The sequence below is a fragment of the Episyrphus balteatus genome, chromosome 2 (assembly GCF_945859705.1).
Source record: "Episyrphus balteatus chromosome 2, idEpiBalt1.1, whole genome shotgun sequence".
NCBI lineage: Eukaryota > Metazoa > Arthropoda > Insecta > Diptera > Syrphidae > Episyrphus > Episyrphus balteatus.
The window spans coordinates 86,263,272-86,276,551 of record NC_079135.1 but is presented as its reverse complement, the minus strand read 5'-3'; the positions used below and the strand labels follow the sequence as shown (position 1 = coordinate 86,276,551).

The 13,280-nt window shown below is 29.8% G+C and overlaps 2 protein-coding genes across 3 annotated transcripts in view; one reads left to right on the top strand and one right to left on the bottom strand.

The window, feature by feature from the left end:
• The window catches only part of LOC129912188 (uncharacterized), a 90,669-nt gene that overhangs the window by 40,932 nt on the left and 36,457 nt on the right, over nt 1–13,280 (bottom strand). The window lies entirely within an intron of this gene.
• LOC129912192 (uncharacterized) lies at nt 4,820–12,263 on the top strand. 2 transcript variants are annotated; one of them, XM_055990337.1, is made up of 6 exons: nt 4,820–4,929; nt 7,647–7,855; nt 9,781–10,074; nt 10,281–10,570; nt 11,291–11,556; nt 11,614–12,263. In XM_055990337.1, exons 2-6 carry the CDS (start codon nt 7,663–7,665, stop codon nt 11,666–11,668), a joined length of 1,098 nt encoding a protein of 365 aa, XP_055846312.1. In that variant the 5' UTR covers nt 4,820–4,929; nt 7,647–7,662; the 3' UTR covers nt 11,669–12,263. The 2 variants fall into 2 exon arrangements, with proteins under 2 accessions (XP_055846312.1, XP_055846313.1); XM_055990338.1 differs by lacking the exon at nt 4,820–4,929 and having other exon boundaries at nt 7,658–7,855; nt 9,781–9,930; nt 10,000–10,074; nt 11,614–12,252.

Here is a 13,280-nt window from a genome sequence, read left to right as displayed (position 1 = left end):
TTTAACTCTTCCTTTTTTTTATCAATTAAAGTAATTTACACTTAAAACCTTTTGTTTAATTCTTTTATGATAATGACTTTTAGAGAGAACACTTTCGAATGCACTCAACCAAAATCAGATTTTATTCGTGTTGTCACTTTTCATCGGACGTTTATTTTTTTTTAGTTGGTTTTTCGTTTTTATTGTTTTTTAAATTAGCGAATCCACTTAACTTCTTTACGTGATCTTCATAAATAATTTTTTGGTCATAAAATTCAGTTCATTGAACGAAAGTTAGTGAAATGTTTAAAACCTATGAAAGTGTAAGGCCTCGTTAAGATGACCTACTTTTTTTTTTGTGTGTGGATTTGAAACAAAACAATATATAAAACTCAAAGTGTGTCTTTTTGAATTTTAAATCCTAAGGTCGAATGCAAATGAAGGAAATACATTTTTTTTCTTTCTTTTTTTTTTTGAGATCGAAAATTTATTATCACTTAGCTTATTTGGAAACACGTATATTAATAACAGTAGGTGGCTCTCTGTGTGTATAGTCAAGTCCATTAAGAAAAAAGCATTTCATTCTTTTGCACAACATTGCATTCTTGCATATTTATGGCTCATAAAATTGAAAAGGAAGCATAGTGTCCCTTTCATGTTCTCTTGTTTCCAACGTTCCTTTTTGCAGCTTTCGTTGATATTTTATTTTTGTTTTGGGTATTTTGGTGTTACCATTTTACATGTTAATATGGAATTACTCGTTTGTAGCAATGGACCCTTTACCAAAAAGGGTAAACAAAATTGTAAATTTAATAATTTGAGAAGTTTTTTTTTTTTGTTAAAGTAGTAGTAGATTTAATTAATAGTTGAAAAAATCGGGTATTTTTGACATTTTGTTTAATTTTGTTTGCATCTTGACAATATTGCATTGACACTGCAGTCCGAAAACGAAGAATTTTTTTTGGGCAATAGCTTCAAATCACTGTCTTAAATCAGGAGGAAATTACGGTCCTCCACAGAATTTTCAAGGAAATTGTGCTATTAAGCCTAAAAATCAGCGTATTTTATTGGTCGGTGAAATTGAAAATGAATGGTGTTTCTAAAGGCAGTGACTCACTAAAAGCAAATATTATTTATGCATATATTGAAATGTCTTAGAAAAAGCGTAAAGGAACAGATCAATTAATATATGAGCCAATAATCTGTATCAACTCATTAGAAATATTTAATCAGAACCATATGCTAGTAAAATATAAATCAATTTTGTGTACACTGAGAGCTGAAGTGGTATGTAGAGAGCACTTTGAATGGTACTTACAGTGTACCTATGGCAGAAAAAGGTGAAAAACAAAAGGCCTCATTTTACCTGCCAAATCCTCACTTTTTAGTTAACTCCAATGGTGGAAACCCAGTTGGGTGAAATAAATTTCCCTCGATGAACACTTATATAGGTAGGCAGTTACCAAAGATGATTTCGTTCCTATCAAATATCAGTCATAATTTAAGTACTTCAAAACCAATTTATATTATTTAAAAGTCTTGGATTCTTCAAAGAAGTTTATTGGAATTTTGAAGTAGTTAGTATTATGAATTGGTTTTGATTGATATGGTTAAATGTTTACGCATAAAAACACTATGATATGGAAAATGCATTTTATTTGTGATTCGAATTGACGAGTGTTTGGTGGCAAAAGTCTAAAATTGAACATCTATCGTTATCAAATTGACATCTTCCGTTATCCCATTTTCATCCAGTAAAATTCAGTTTTTCTTGTTTTTTTTTTCGAATTTATTTATTGTTATTTATTGGAAAAACTTTCGAAGAGTACAAAAAAAATGCACGGCTGGGTCACACGAACTTGCTCTTGGAGTTCAAGATTGCTTAAATTTTTAAGACTTTTAATAAAGAAATTTGGAAAATTTAGGTATTTAAAAGCAAAAGAAAAAAAAAATTAAAACAAAAAACATAAAACATAAAATTCGTTTTTCAAAGCAATAAAACAACATCTGAAATGAAATGATATACCTACTAAGATGCAATTTTAGAAAAACATTTTTTTTTATAAATACCTACCTACATAATTTTTTGGAAAAATAGTTTTAAAATAAAATTGGTAATGCATTTTGTAGAAATCACTTATCAACATCTAAAACCAAAATATCAAAAAAAAAAACTCACGGTCTCGTTTTCGAAAATTTGAATTTTCAAAAAAAAAAGTTTTCAAAATTTTGTATACAAAATTTCGTTGAAATACAATAAGCGATTTGGCAGAAAATCAGATTTCAAAAAAGCGGTTCTATGGCAGGTACCTTTAATAATGATTTTTGAAAAATAAAATTTCATCAAAAGATAGACCTTGTTTAAAGCCTAACATTTGAATTTTTTTAACAAAATCGTTGGAGCCGTTTTCGAGAAAATTAAACTTTTTCGAAATTAGTATATGACAGGTTCCGTTATTTTTGGTCCAAAAAATTCAAAATTTAAAAAAATACAAAATTAAAGCTAAGTTTACAATTTTTATTTTGTTTTGTTTTTTTTTTTTTTTTGCAATGAATCAGCGCACGGAGAAACCATAAACCCTTTTTTTTTAAATTATGGTTGCGTTATATTTCTAAGGACTACGGATACGGAATCAAGGGCACGGTAGTGCCCAGCCAAGTTCTCTAACAACTTTCGGCACTACACCCTTATTTATAGGAAACAACTAAGGTCATTTTCGACCCCCCTTTAACTTCCACACCCAAGATCCCAGAAATTTCAAACTCAATACAATTTGATTGTTTGCTTGGCTATTTTTGAAATAACTTTAAAAATCGGTAATTAAATTACAAATTGTCAATCAAAATTTAATTGAGGCAAATTTGAAAACAAACTTTAGAACTTGGTACACTTTTACATCTCTGTACTTTTTGTGCCATCATAGTATTAACATAGTAGAACTTGGCTCTTTTTTTTAACTGTAATGTTTTTGTTGCCATAACAGTGTTATCTGAAAATAATTCAATTATTTAATTATCTGAAAATAATAACATTGAAGTTCTAAAACTCTGTTTTAAAATTTTCAATTAGACCATTTACATACAGCATCTTAAAAAACAACTAAGAAAATAAAAAAAATGTTTTACCGTAACATTTTTTCCACTATTGTTCGTATGTACAATCAACATGAAATTCGAGACAGTTTTCAAAGAACTACAATATGCTTAGGAACTATTTCAGTCAAATACTATCAAATTTCAATAGATATTTCAAGCCAAAAACACAAGTCCGGACCATTCAAGGAAATAACCAACCGTATGTAAAAAGCTCAGCCGATGCTAGACCCAGGTTTAAAAATTTACAAAAAGAAAATAGAATTACATCAATAGTCGACAAGTGCTAGCTTTTGTCTACTTCCTTCCCGACTCGCAAAAGGATTAATCTTTATTTGGTCTCAACCCAAGTAACAATTTCAAACCTCGGTTACAAAATAACCAAAGTTATAAAATAACTGCAAATAACCGCGGTCAAAAAGCGGCTATAAACGGGTTGTTAAAAGTCTGTGGTTAATTTTAGGTTAGAAAAAAAACCCAGTATTTTCGAAGGTTTGTTTTGGGTTAAAATTATACGTAAAATAAACTTTTTAGTCATAAATTAGTTTAAAAAATTCCATTTTTAAACTAAGGAAATATTTTGGCTATTTATTTACTTTTATTAAACCCAGGTTACATTCTTGTTATTTTTTCAACCCAATTTTTTTGGTTAAATTATAACCTCAGTTTGAAGTTGGTTTTAAAATAACCAAATTTCTTCAAAAGTTTCGGAAAAGTATTTAAATAACTCGTTTTTGACACAAAGTCATAAATAAGTTTTTAAATAACTTCTAGTTTTGTGTTTTAAGGGTTAAAAAATAACCAAATTTTGGCTCCAAGTTTGAAGTAAGTATTTTAATAACTTTTTTTTTCGCACAAAAAGTTTTTTTTTAAGTTAGAATTTAACCAAATCTGATCCCAAAGTTTTAAGTAAGTATTTTAATAACTCTTTTTTTACCCAAAAAGTTATTTATAGGTTATAAATTAACCAAATTTTATCTATAGTTTGAAACGAGTTTTTAAATTACTCACTTTAAGATGGAAGTTGTTTATTGGTTTAAAATTAACCCATTATAGAACCTAAGTTTAAGGTGAGTTTCTAATTAACTTCTTTATTTTTGTCTTTTATGGGCTAAAAAATAACCAAATTTTCATTACAAGTTTCAAGTAAGTATTTAAATAACTCCTTTTTTACACAAAAAGCTATTTATAGACTAGAAATTAACCAAATTTGACCTTAAGTTTGAAACGAGATTTTAAATTACTGACTTTTTACCATTAAAGTTGTTTATTGGTTTAAAATTAACCCATTATAAATCTTAAGTTCAAGGTGAGTTTCTAATTAACTTCTTTATTTTTGTCTTTTATGGGCTAAAAAATAACCAAATTTTCATTACAAGTTTCAAGTAAGTATTTAAATAACTCCTTTTTTACGCAAAAAGCTATTTATAGACTAGAAATTAACCAAATTTGACCTTAAGTTTGAAACGAGATTTTAAATTACTGACTTTTTACAATGAAAGTTGTTTATTGGTTTAAAATTAATCCATTATAAATCCTAAGCTTAAAGTAAGATTTTAAATAACTACTATAAGTACGTATAAGTTTTTAATCAACTCGTTATTTACCTTTTAACAACCCTGGCAATTTTTCAACTAAGTTCCAACCCAATTTCAACTAACCAACAACTCTCCACACATACACATTCACCATACTCGAGCGTCGCGCGTCGCCCATCATATTTTTGTCTCTCATTTTTCTCAGATCTCTCAGTATTCTTTTGTGGCTGGTGGTAGCAAGTTATTGTGCGAGAAAGTTTTTGTGAAAAAATATAAATTAAATAAAAAAAAATATCTGTCTGTGAAAAATTATTAAGAGGTAAGTTATTTGTTTATAATTTATTTTAAATATTGTTATTTGTTTATAATTTATTTTAACCCTTTGCTTCCTAGTGGTTTCAGCATGATACCACCTATTAATTACTTTGTTAGTTTTTTTTACTACAAAATGGACTTTTCCTTTTGTACTCTCAGCTCAAAACATTCCTTATACAATGTTATTACTAGTACAATCATTATTTTTTTCATTTTAGTGTGTTGTTAGAAAATATCAAAACTTTTTTTCAAGATATTTGTATTTTTTTCCGGGAGCGAAGGGTTAAATATTAAATATTGTTTAATAAATAACTTCAGAGTATAAAAAATAACTTCTGAGTTTGAAAAATATCTTCTGAGTTTGGAAAATAACTTCTGAGTTTGAAAAATATCTTTTGAGTTTGGAAAATAACTTCTGAGTTTGAAAAATATCTTCTGAGTTTAGAAAATAACTTCTGAGTTTGAAAAATATCTTCTGAGTTTAGAAAATAACTTCTGAGTTTGAAAAATATCTTCTGAGTTTAGAAAATAACTTCTGAGTTTGAAAAATATCTTCTGAGTTTGGAAAATAACTTCTGAGTTTGAAAAATAACTTGAGAGTAGGCATACAGATAACTTAGCGCGTCTTTTCATTTGTCTTTCTCATTCCGCGTTATTATTCCAAGCTTGACTGTTGATAAAATCACTATAATAAAAATGTATTCTATCATTAAAAATAAAATTTGTAGTAGAACTACTTTTAAAAGAAAAGTTAAAAAAATAATATTAGAAATGCGTGAAAAAGAAAGAATTAAAAATCTTGAACAAGTTTTTCTTAGCAAGAGGTTATTTGAAGTGCAGCAACACCTTTCGGAAAATGAAATAAGTGCTAATTGTGAACAAGGTTTTTCTAACACGAAATTTGAAGAGTTGCAACACCTATCGAATATTATTTCTGAACATGAAAGTGACAGTGAAAATTCTGGAAACAATTGTGTCGCTGTCTCAACTAATTTTGAAGCTATTCCAGAAAATTTAAAAAAAAACTTAGTATTATGGGCTATTCAGCATAACATATCGAATATTTGCTTGCGTGATTTGCTTAACATTTTGCATAATTCTCATCCTTATTTGCCATTAGACCCTCGAACATTATTACAAACTCGCGTTTCCCTTGAGAAAATTTTTATCGAAGTTCCACCTGGTAGATACTGGCATTTCGGTTTGGTTCGCGCTCTTACTAAGGTTTTTGAAAGTGTTCAGACATGTCAAACAGTAATATTCTTGGACTTTAATATTGATGGGATTCCTGTTAGCAAAAGTTCAAAGGGCCAATTTTGGCCTATTTTGTGTTCACCAGATGGTTTTCGTGTGCCGCCGCTAGTAATAGGTGTTTACTACGGAATGGCAAAACCTTCAAGTGTTAATGAATTTCTGCGATTATTTCTTGAGGAGGCTGTTAACATTGATGATTTGAACATTGGTTCCAAAAAATAAGTTTTAAAATCAGGAATTTCATCTGTGACGCCCCCGCTCGTTCTTATTTAAAAGGAATCAAAGGGCATAATGGTTATTTTGCTTGTGAAAGATGTAATGTAGAAGGGGATTATAATTACAAATCTCACCAAATGTGTTTTCCAAACCTATCAAAATCACTTCGCACGAATGATTCTTTCCGGGCTGGGATACACGAAGATCATCATACGCAACCATCTCCATTAGAAAAACTTCCAATAGATATTATTATGAATTTTCCTCTAGATTACATGCACTTGTTGTGCTTAGGTGTCATGAAAAAATTGTTGGTTACATGGATTAAGAATAGAACCCTTAAAACAAAATTCTCGGCAAAAAACATTGAGAGAATCTCTAAGACCTTAGTATCACTACGAAAATATGTTCCATGCGACTTCAATAGAACACCTCGTGGACTTGATGTGATAAGCTTTTGGAAGGCCACTGAATTTCGTATGTTTTTGTTGTACTTAGGTCCGGTTGTTTTGCAAAATGAAACTCATGAAGAAGTATATGCCAATTTTATGGAACTACACTGTGCTGTTTCAATATGTTTGAGTAAAAATAAACAAGTTTTTGTTGATGTCGCACAGAGTCTGTTCAAATCATTCATATATAACTTTTCTAGTATCTATGGAGCTGAAAACATAAGTTATAACGTTCACAATTTATATCATGTCGTAGATGATGTTAAATACCATGGACCTTTAGATAATATAAGTGCTTTCAAATATGAAAATCGTTTACAATATTTAAAACGTCGAATAAGATCTGGAAACAGACCCCTGGAACAAATTGCAAATAGGATTATCGAAGATTTTGAGAATGTAGATCTAATTGATGTAGATGAAAACAAAACTCCTATGCTTTATATGAAAGATAGGAATAAAATATGCAAAATTAAACACTGTGTTGGAATCTATAGAGCAATTCAGCTTCAACATTTTGTTTTGAAGTCGTCACTTGCAGATAGTTACTTCTTAACAAACTCAGAAGAAATTGTTAGAATGGAGTTTGCAACATATCGACATGGCATCCCAGTTATCTATGGTTCAAGCTTAAAACAAAAACAAAATTTTTACGAAAAACCGTTCTATTCTAAATTTTTAAGCGTTTATAAATCAAATGAAGAAGAAAATTTGCCTAATTTTTATAACATAGAAAATATTTCCTCTAAATTTTTCAAAATAACTTTACCAAACACTGAATCTGTTTTTTTTCCATTAGTACATTGTTAATCAAAATGTATTGTGTTGTGGAGACGCTCGAAGATGAAGGGAAGTTCGTGACGGCAGTTCCCAAAAATTGGGTCATCGATGGAACGAAGCTATTATGGCCAAAGTCCAAGAAAGATTCCATTTGCGGTCGGAAAAATTGCATCACAGCATCGGATGATTGGCAAAGCATAGCATGCAAATTAATATTTGATGACATCGGTAAGATACAAGTTTAACTACATCTTTTTTATTTTATTTTTATTAAGTTCACTTAGACCACTTTTCTCCAAGTAAAATTTTATTCGTATCTAAACTTAAAGCAGTTTATCCTGGAGGCCTATTTTTGACAGCTTAGTTACGTTAATTTTGATACACTTTAGGTCCCCTTTCATATACTTAAAGTAATCGCGGTTATGGCCTTTCAATATTTTTATATTTGAATAACGCTTCATAATATTCTACACAATGAGATTTATTACAGAAATTAAAGTTTTTTAGACCGGTCTTTCTTATATAAACACATTACATTGTCATCGAGTGCAATTCAGCATCAGCCAATTTGCAAAACAATATCGCAAATTTCGCGAAGAACAATGGCGCCTTAAAACACGACTAGCAGGTGTTTTTGCGAGCGGGTGCAATAGCAAAACTCACAGCAACCCTTTTTCTCTTCGTTCACGACAGCGTGCGTGAACGAAAAGGCGTCACGGCGCGGCGCCCACGACTACAATCGACATGTTGATCTTGTGTGATCGATACAAGAGCAATAAAACAATAAAACATCGACCTTTTTTCACTTCACTTCGTTGACAAAATCAATAAGTGTACTGTACAACAATAAAACAATAAAACCGCGACCTTTTTTTTACGTCGTCCAAGACAGCGCGCTTGAACAAAGCGCCACCCGCGACCGACGGTCGACTTGTTGTTCTTGTGTGTTCGATACAAGATCAATAAGTGTACAGCGATAAAACAATAAAACAGCGACCTTTTTTTCGCGAAGAACAATGGCGCCTTAAAAAAAAATTTTCGACCAGCAGGTGTTTTTGCGAGCGGGTGCAATAACAAAACTCACAGCAACCCTTTTTCGCTTCGTTCACGAGAGCGCGCGTGAACGAAAAGGCGCCACCTACAACATTTAAATATACATTTTTAAAAAGCTAGAAACTTAGTCATATTTGTAAAATTAAAATTAAGTTAATTGAATTAAGAGCTTTTGAAAGAATGGTATCTGAACTCAGATTTTTGAAAAAAAAAAATTATTGAAGAAATTTTAAGATGTCGTTTTTTAAACTTTTTCGTAATATAAAATGCATTTATTTTCAAATTTTTCTGACCACATTTATTACGATTTGAAATTATAAAAGAAAATGTCAATATGTATTACGGTTTATGAAAAAAATTAAAAAGTATTTCATTTTCGAAGAACTTTTTTTAATAGAAGTTTTGAAAAAAAATTTTACTTATTTGTTTTTTAAAGTTCAACATCTAAATATAAAGTCATTTTTTCTTCAGTCAATAGCCCTTATTGTTGAAAGTTAAATAGCAAAAATTTAAAGTTCTTATTTACCAAAGTCTTTGAGAAAATTAATTATTTCAAAGCAAAAATTCAGTTTTTATAAAAAAAACCCATTGAAATTGAAATTTTTTTCAAAAACTCTTGATTAAATTTAGTGGATTTAAATTTAGGAGATAAGAATGAGCTTCTGGCTTTTTAAAAATGTATTTTAAAATATTGTAGGTGTTGCCGTTGTTTTCAAAATATTTTTTTTGTGTTTAAAGTCAGATTATGAGAAAATTGCATTTATCTCTTAAACGATGGAAGATTGTCCCTTACTCCCTTATATTTTTTTTCCTTAAATAACCTAGAGAATCTTTTGCTATCATTTGTTTTATGAAATTTAAGAAAAAAAATGGTTGTGTTCAAAAAAAATTTAATTGTAATTTTAAAAAACAATACGGTAACATCGGCAATTTTTAATCTATAGACTTTAAAGCATTTTTAATTGCCTACGTTTGAAAAAAAATCGTCAAAATCTGAGCTGTTCGGCCGGTCTTAAGCCGCTTCACCTTTTGAACAAATATTTTCTTGTATCCCTTTCATGCCACTTATATTTACGACAAAACATGTATTTCCTTTTAAGGTTCCTGGGAGGAAGCAGTTCAGAAGGAAAAGGATGCCGAGTATTTGTCTTCTTCTGAAGAAAATACGGAAGAAGTGACCATCGACACCAATTCTTCGGAATACATGACAGATATGAACAAATTGATGTCAACTTTGATTCCTAATTCTGGTAAGTTTAAAATGTATAAACATGGGAACAAAGTTACTAATTTTGTCATACTTACTTCTCATTTTCAAGACGTTTCCTCGTTCACCCCCCCAAATGAAGATGTTACCATCACTAATGTCATTTCCGACTTATACACGTTTGAAGGTAAAAAATGTATTTTAGCACTAGTACAATTTTCAAAGTCGTTTTTAAACTCCAGCTTATCTTAGACTGGGGTTTATCCAATGTTATTTGAATAGGATAAACCCCAGTCCCTCTTAGTAACAGCTGAGATAGCATATTAGTTCTTTCACTAACCGTATTACTTTTTTTTGTATATTACTATAACTCTTATTTTTAATTGTTTATAGGCCCCAGCACCAGTACCCAATTCAAGGAACTGTCGTCCAAAATAGACGAAATTTTGGAAAGACAGCGTTCCACTGAGGTGAAGGTGCAGGCCATGCAAGGAATGCTGGAGGCATTCATGGCGAAGTCCGAAGTTTCGGTCAATTTGTTGGCGTCCAAAATTGCAAAAGAGAATGCAGAGGAAGTGGATGAGGAACTGCAACTGGATGAAATTTTCCCACTTACCTCTGTCCAACAAATTGAGGAAATCGAGGAAAAACTCCATCAAAATGCAGCATTCAAAAAAAAATTGGTAAGTACCAAAATATACGAAATATGCAATTTTCTCACAATCCGACTTCAAACACAAAAAAAATATTTATAAAACAACGGCAACACCTACAATATTTTAAAATACATTTTTACAAAGCCAGAAGCTTATCTTAAATTTAAATTCACTAAATTTAATTAAGAGTTTTTGAAAAAATGGTCCTCAAACTCAGAATTAAAAAAAAAATTTATTAAAAAAATTAAAAATGACTTTTTTCCAAACTTTTTCTAATAAATATTATCAGTTGAATTCCGAAGCAGAAAAGGTAATATATATCACACTTTTGAAAAAACAATTAAAAATAACTTCAATTTCAATTGGTTTTTTTTTTTGATAAAAACTGAATTTTTGCATCCAAATAATTAATTTTCTAAAAGACTTTGGTAAATAAGAACTTTAAATTTTTGCTATTTAACTTTCAACAGTAAGGGTTATTAAATAAATAAAAAATAATTTTATGTTTAGATGTTGAACTTTGAAAAAAAATAAGATACATTTTTTTTCAAAACTTTTATTAAAAAAAGTTCTTCGAAAATGAAATTCTTTTTAATTTTTTTCATAAACCGTAATACATATTGACATTTTCTTTTATAATTTCAAATCATAATAAATGCGGCCAAAAATATTTGAAAATAAATGCATTTTATATTACGAAAAAGTTTAAAAAACGACATCTTAAAACATATTTTTGTTTTCTTTCAGGTCCGTAAGTTGAGCTCCTATGGGGGGGCCAACGGAATGAAAACGATCCGCACTATTTGCAAGTGCATTTTTACGGATCCACTACTGGCAGAACATTCTTGGCTGGGGACTAATGCCAAAAAAAGTTTCAGCCAATACAAATTCCTGTATAAAACTATATTGGAAGCGGTCCGATCAAGGTACCCCACTTATAGTGAAGCTGAGGGTGCTTCATTTTTTAAAGGCTTTTTGAAGCAAGCCCCATTTCGAATGGGAAAACCGTCCACGTAAGTTAAAAAATAAAATTATAATCAACATTTAAGTTAACATTTTTCTCATTACAGAAATACCAGTTCCAACACCAGCTCCTCTGCCTCTGACGGGCAATCCACAACATAATTAAGTTAAGCTATTTTTTATTTTTAGTTTTAGTTTTACTTTTACTTTAAGTTTTAGTTTTAGTTTTACTTCATTAAATAATGTTTCACTAAACTTAAATTTCAGCGTTCTTATTTCAAATATTAAATTTTCAGCTGGGAAGAATCTTATGGTTTGCAGCATGTTGGTAAGCAAACATTTTATAGGTTTTTTAAAATCTGTAAATAACCGGTTATAAAAAAGCTGTGAAGTAACGTTTATTACAGGTTTTATAAGAACCTGTACGAAGTTATTTACAGGTTTTATAGAAACCTATAGGTAAGCGGTTATAAAAAAAACCGTCAAATAACGTTTGTTATAGGTTTTATAAAAACCTGTACAACGTTTATTACAGGTTTTAAAAAAACTGGAAGAAAACGGTTATAAAAAAAACCGTTAAATAACGTTTATTACAGGTTTTATAGAAACCTATAGGTAAGCGGTTATAAAAAAAACCGTCAAATAACGTTTGTTATAGGTTTTATAAAAACCTGTACAACGTTTATTACAGGTTTTAAAAAAAACGGGAAGAAAACGGTTATAAAAAAACCGTCAAATAACGTTTATTAGAGGTTTTATAAAAACCTATAGGTAAGAGGTTATAAAAAAAACCGTAAATTAACGTTTAATACAGGTTTTAAAAGAACTTGTTATATTACAGGTTTCAAAAAAACCTGTAATAACGTTAATTACAGGTTTTATAATAACCGTAGTAAAACGGTTATAAAAAAAACCGTCAAACAACTCAGTACAGGTTTTTTTTAAACTGTATAATAACGGTTTGTAAACGGTTATAAAATAGCCGTAAATGGTTTATTTCAAGTTTTTCTTTGACTAAAAATAAACAGTTATTTAATAACCGTGAAAATTAGGTTTTTAAAAACCCAGTATTTGTAGAAAAAAGTGGGTTTTTTAAAAACCCGATTTAGACGAAGTTAAAAAATAACTGACCATTTTCGGTTGTGGAGACGTTTCTGGAACGTCTTAAATACGTTTATTTAACGAGTTTAGTAACTTATCCGTTAAATAACCAGAGTAAATATCCGGTTTATTTTCCGCTTTCTAACCACAAAATGTTATTTGGGAAGTTGGTATTTAATTTATGACTATTTCACTATGTGGAAAATTATAAGAAACGTGGCAGTTTGGAAGAATCGTTCTTTCAACTTGATTTTAACTCCTGGCCAATATGCTTCCTCAACAATATCAGCGATATGCTTGAAGATTTCGTTTTCAGAAGCCTTTATAATTTTTAAGAAAATGCGATAGTTTCCGAAATGCAGTTTAACTTTTAAGATAGACATTTGGCAATGAATCTGCTACTGAAATTTTAACCAAATGTCATTTCGTCGTTGGCATGTCCACCGGTGGCTAGATATCGAGAAAGAGTACAAATAGAAGCACATAAACTCCGAATACTTAGGCTTCAATGTTCGATTGCCATTAACAAATAAATTATTTTCCTTCCATTCTTCAAGAAAATTCCCTTTTCATTTCTAAAACCGTAAGACTTTCCTCTTTTTCTACAATCAAGGAATATAAAAGGTAACTAAGTTTTGAGAAATTGTTTTTTTTTCTTCCAGCTTTGCAGTAA